General features: G+C 42.0%; 1 protein-coding gene across 1 annotated transcript; it reads right to left on the bottom strand.

The window, feature by feature from the left end:
- Positions 1 to 1226: 1226 nt before the first annotated feature.
- On the bottom strand, positions 1227 to 3337 carry LOC143545622 (putative E3 ubiquitin-protein ligase EDA40). The gene is made up of 2 exons (XM_077037473.1): positions 3043 to 3337; positions 1227 to 2855 (listed from the first exon to the last, which is right to left on the bottom strand). Exons 1-2 carry the CDS (start codon positions 3331 to 3333, stop codon positions 1227 to 1229), a joined length of 1920 nt encoding a protein of 639 aa, XP_076893588.1. The 5' UTR covers positions 3334 to 3337.
- Between the last annotated feature and the right edge of the window lie 588 nt (positions 3338 to 3925).

Below are 3925 nucleotides of genomic sequence, written 5' to 3' on the forward strand. Positions count from 1 at the left end.
TTTCTTATAAAAGAATTTAAAGAGGAAAAAAGAAAAAAAAAAGTAATGCTCCGAACTCGCTCGATACTGCTCAAAAAATGCTCGTTAAATACTTGGTTTGATTTTGGCTCGGTTCAAACCTGGCTCGGTTCGATTTTGAGCCGCTCAACTCGGTTCAATTTGAAATAAGACAAGCAACGAGCAAGCCCTCGCTCAGTTCGGCTCGGCTTGTGAACAACCCTACAATTAAACATGTAATAAACAAGTTTAATTGCACTAATATTCATTCCAACTCACAACTGTAATTTCATTTTGAATTGTTACAAAGCCCAGAACCGTCTCATAGGTAAACTAAATAAGTTTATGACTTTAGACTTTTAGTTTTATAGGATCTCTATTTTAAATAGAAGTTATATATTTTGAGATTTTGAAGATATAGTTGTTTTAGAATTAGTAACTTACTAATGGGCCATAAGTTAAAGAGAATTGATTAATATCCATTATCACGTATATCATTATTCATATTTCATAATTCTTGTTTACTTTTTAGCGTTATACATATAAAAAAAATAAAAACAGCCCCGCCAAAGCCTCTAATCATTGACAACACAACCCCATAAATCCATTAATCATATCAACACAAACATATGAATGGACAATGACTTTCATTTTGAAGAACTTGTACACTTATAATGTAGACAACATGGCCAAATGATAAAGCAAAGATGAATAAAAATGGAAGCACACATAATTTACACAATGCTACATTTCCTGGTCCCACATCTTCCCATAGCTCTGTCAGTCACTCTCATCAACTCTTGTTTCTTTCTAGTTTCTACCCAATTAAAGGGCCAAGCTGTCGGCACCCTTTGTCGCTATGGTTCTCATACTGGTCCCACATCTTTCCATTTATTATTTCAATTCTTAGAGGGTGCCAGTGTAATAGATGAAACTCTAGACAAAAATATAAATATATTATTAAAACGTATACTATCTTCATACACCATCATATGATAGATTTTCACGCACCATCTTTCGTTTATACGGGCTGGATAGGACTTGAGTTATTGAAGACTTAAACGGCTCGTATAGAACTATACGGTTTGCATAGGATCTAAAAAAAACCTGCTTTTAGTGTGTCCCCTCCGTACATTTGTCAATCATGCGTATACGACCCGTATAGCCCTATACGAACCGTATAGACATGAACAATCACCATGGGGTAGTGTATAAAGATTACGTCCCTATTAAAATCCGGCATTCTCAAAGCCGTGTAAGTCGCTAACTCTGTTTAACGACTTTCTAACAGTAGCAACCTTAGCAAGCTTCTCAGCCACTCGCCAAGCCGAAGTGGGTGTAAACGACTCACAATTTTCATCCATGTGAGCCGCCGTTTTAGCCTGACCCTGAGCCTGGCGCCTCCTATGCAACTCGCGCATCTCGGCTTCAAGGCTGGCTACAAGCTCTCTACAATCCGAGCCTGGCTGGTGCATTGCAGCCCGAGCCGATAACACCACATTGTACGCGCCGATGAAGTCGTTTTTAGCCGATAGTCGGCACGACTCGGCTAAAGCTCGAGTTGTGATGAAAACGTTTCTCATCCGTTGGATCGTGAGGGCAGATGATCTGACGGTTTGCGGACGAGGTACCACCAGTGCCTGCTCGTTGCAGTGAATAATATCCTGGCTTACTGATTCCCTGTAACTGCAGCGCACGGAGAGTACTCGGTGGGCCCTCACCGCCGACGACGGAATCTTCAGTTCAATAAATATTTCTCTCTCTTCATTCGCATACAATTCTCCGATCTGAACTGTACTCGATCCGATAACCAACGGCGGCGCGTGTGAATACACCGCCGCGATTTCCGCCGCAGATGAACCGGAGACGATTCCTAACTGCAGTTGTAGATCCTGAACCGCCCCGTTAAGTAAACTTCCAACGGTTTTTTCAGTTACGGTGAGTTTCAGTGTGTGTACGGTGATGTTTTGGTAGCGCGTGGATGACACGTCTGATAACTGACTGGGGACGTCAGAGAGGAGAATGATGCTAGCGACGGTGTTTTTCTCCGTACGGTCTTCTAACACCTTAACGGCTTTTTTAACGGCGTCAGTGGCGTTAGATGAACCGTCAACGACCGCCATAGCTTTGACGAGACGGTACGCTGCTCTTTTGCCGGAACTCGCCATCCTTTTAAGATGTAATAATCTCTTCGAGTACGAAGAGAATGCGACGATTGATAACCGATCGGAGGATGAAAGTGACGAAATGATCACTCTCATCGTTCGTTTCATCATCTGTAAACTCTCGTTTGACATTTTTGCACTCACGTCAACGACGATTACCAAATCAATCGAAGCTCTACGTTGATTTTGAATAAGCGGTGCTTTTACTCTTAGAACAACCGCGTGCGTCTCGTAACTCCGGTTAGCTGAAATAATCGCTGCATCTGGCAACAACCGTACGTCCACGTCTCTTTTATGTACGTCAACTGGACTGACATGAAACCCTTGGAACTCACAGATCGAGTCCTCATCGCAGCTTTCGTCTGATTCCGGAATCGGATTGAACCGAGCTTTTGGCGTTAGGGAAGCTAACGGTTCATCATCGTTATAAACTTTTAACTCAAACGAATTCTGTTTCTTCAATTTGCTATCCGTTAGTGACGTGGCATTATGCTTCGGATTCAGATTCAGATCGTTTACAGGCAATAGTGGCGTCTGTTTCCACATGATGCCGCATGTGGGACAAGCGTGGCTGCCTTTGTTCTTCACGTGGCCGGCGATGCAGGGGAAGTGAAAACCGTGAGAACACTCCGCGGTGAAGATCGCTACGCCTCGCCCTCTCTTCACGCTATGCAAGCATAATCCGCATCTATTCTGCAAGATCAAACTGGCATAAGTTAGAATGTAATTAATAATTGTCATCCAAAACGATTATAATGAAGTGAAGATAAACAGACAAAAAACTGCGTGGCAAGGCAAACCCAATCCTGCTAAAAATAGAGATCTGTGAGGATTTATCACTTGAAAAGGAAAATCGAATAGGAGTGGAATCTGATCTTACTTCGGAGAAGCGTAAGGTTGATTTGATGATCGAGAAAGTTGAATGCGATCGAGGTGATGATGGAGTTGATGATGACTGAAACAACTTTTTGTTGTTGCAATGAAGCCTTGGACTTGCGGGAGCTGACGCTGATTCGGTTGGTATTGTGACGCTAGTGGTTCGACAACGTAGGCTTGGATACAAAGGATCGGAATCATGCTCAGATTCATCTCTGATAGGTTTAATGGCGGAACCAGAATTTGGTTCTCGAGGAAGCGATTTGCAGAAAGCTTTTCGCCATCCAAACACCATTTCAAAATTTCCTAGTATAACAGGAACTGGGTTTGCTGATTAAATTGATAGGTAAATATATATGAATATGATTTAAGAATGGGATCAAAAGGATTATCAGATGCATTTCCTATCTGTCACACTACTAAAATATATAGAAGGTTGATGAGTGAAAAATATAGGGGAGTTGCAACTTAATTTGTTTCTTTGGAGGTCAATATGTTTACTAGTGCACAACTTTTACCTTAAAACGATACTAATCTTTACAAATTATAGTAAAGCTATTGCCTATATTATAACTATCGAAGTTATATTCGTGTTCGTGATAATAAATTATACTCTTAATTTGGTCAGAATGCACTTTTAGTTTTTACTTAACTTGTCAAAGTAGACATTCCTAACATAAGTAACTTTGTTCGTCGTTAGACCACTCGCTATGGGGCGTCGTGGAGGAGGGAACACCGCCAGGGGGCGCTGTGGAGGTGGGCCCGGGGGGGGGAGCGGCCATTTAGACGACCGGCGCGGAAAGAAGCTCTCTCTCTCTCTCCTCTCTCACATACACACATACATACATACATATATATATTGGGGCGCCTAAGGGGCTTTAAACCAT

Source organism: Bidens hawaiensis, unplaced genomic scaffold (genome assembly GCF_021521415.1).
Source record: "Bidens hawaiensis isolate Kalapana, Puna unplaced genomic scaffold, B.hawaiensis_p1.1 tig00000904_1, whole genome shotgun sequence".
Classification (NCBI taxonomy): Eukaryota; Viridiplantae; Streptophyta; class Magnoliopsida; order Asterales; family Asteraceae; genus Bidens; species Bidens hawaiensis.

Coding starts and splice junctions, on each gene's coding strand:
- LOC143545622 (XM_077037473.1), bottom strand. CDS start 3,333: ATGGTGTTTGGATGGCGAAAAGCTTTCTGCAAATCGCTTCCTCGAGAA. Junction 2,856..3,042: donor CAACCTTACGCTTCTCCGAA/GTAAGATCAGAT, acceptor TTGATCTTGCAG/AATAGATGCGGATTATGCTT.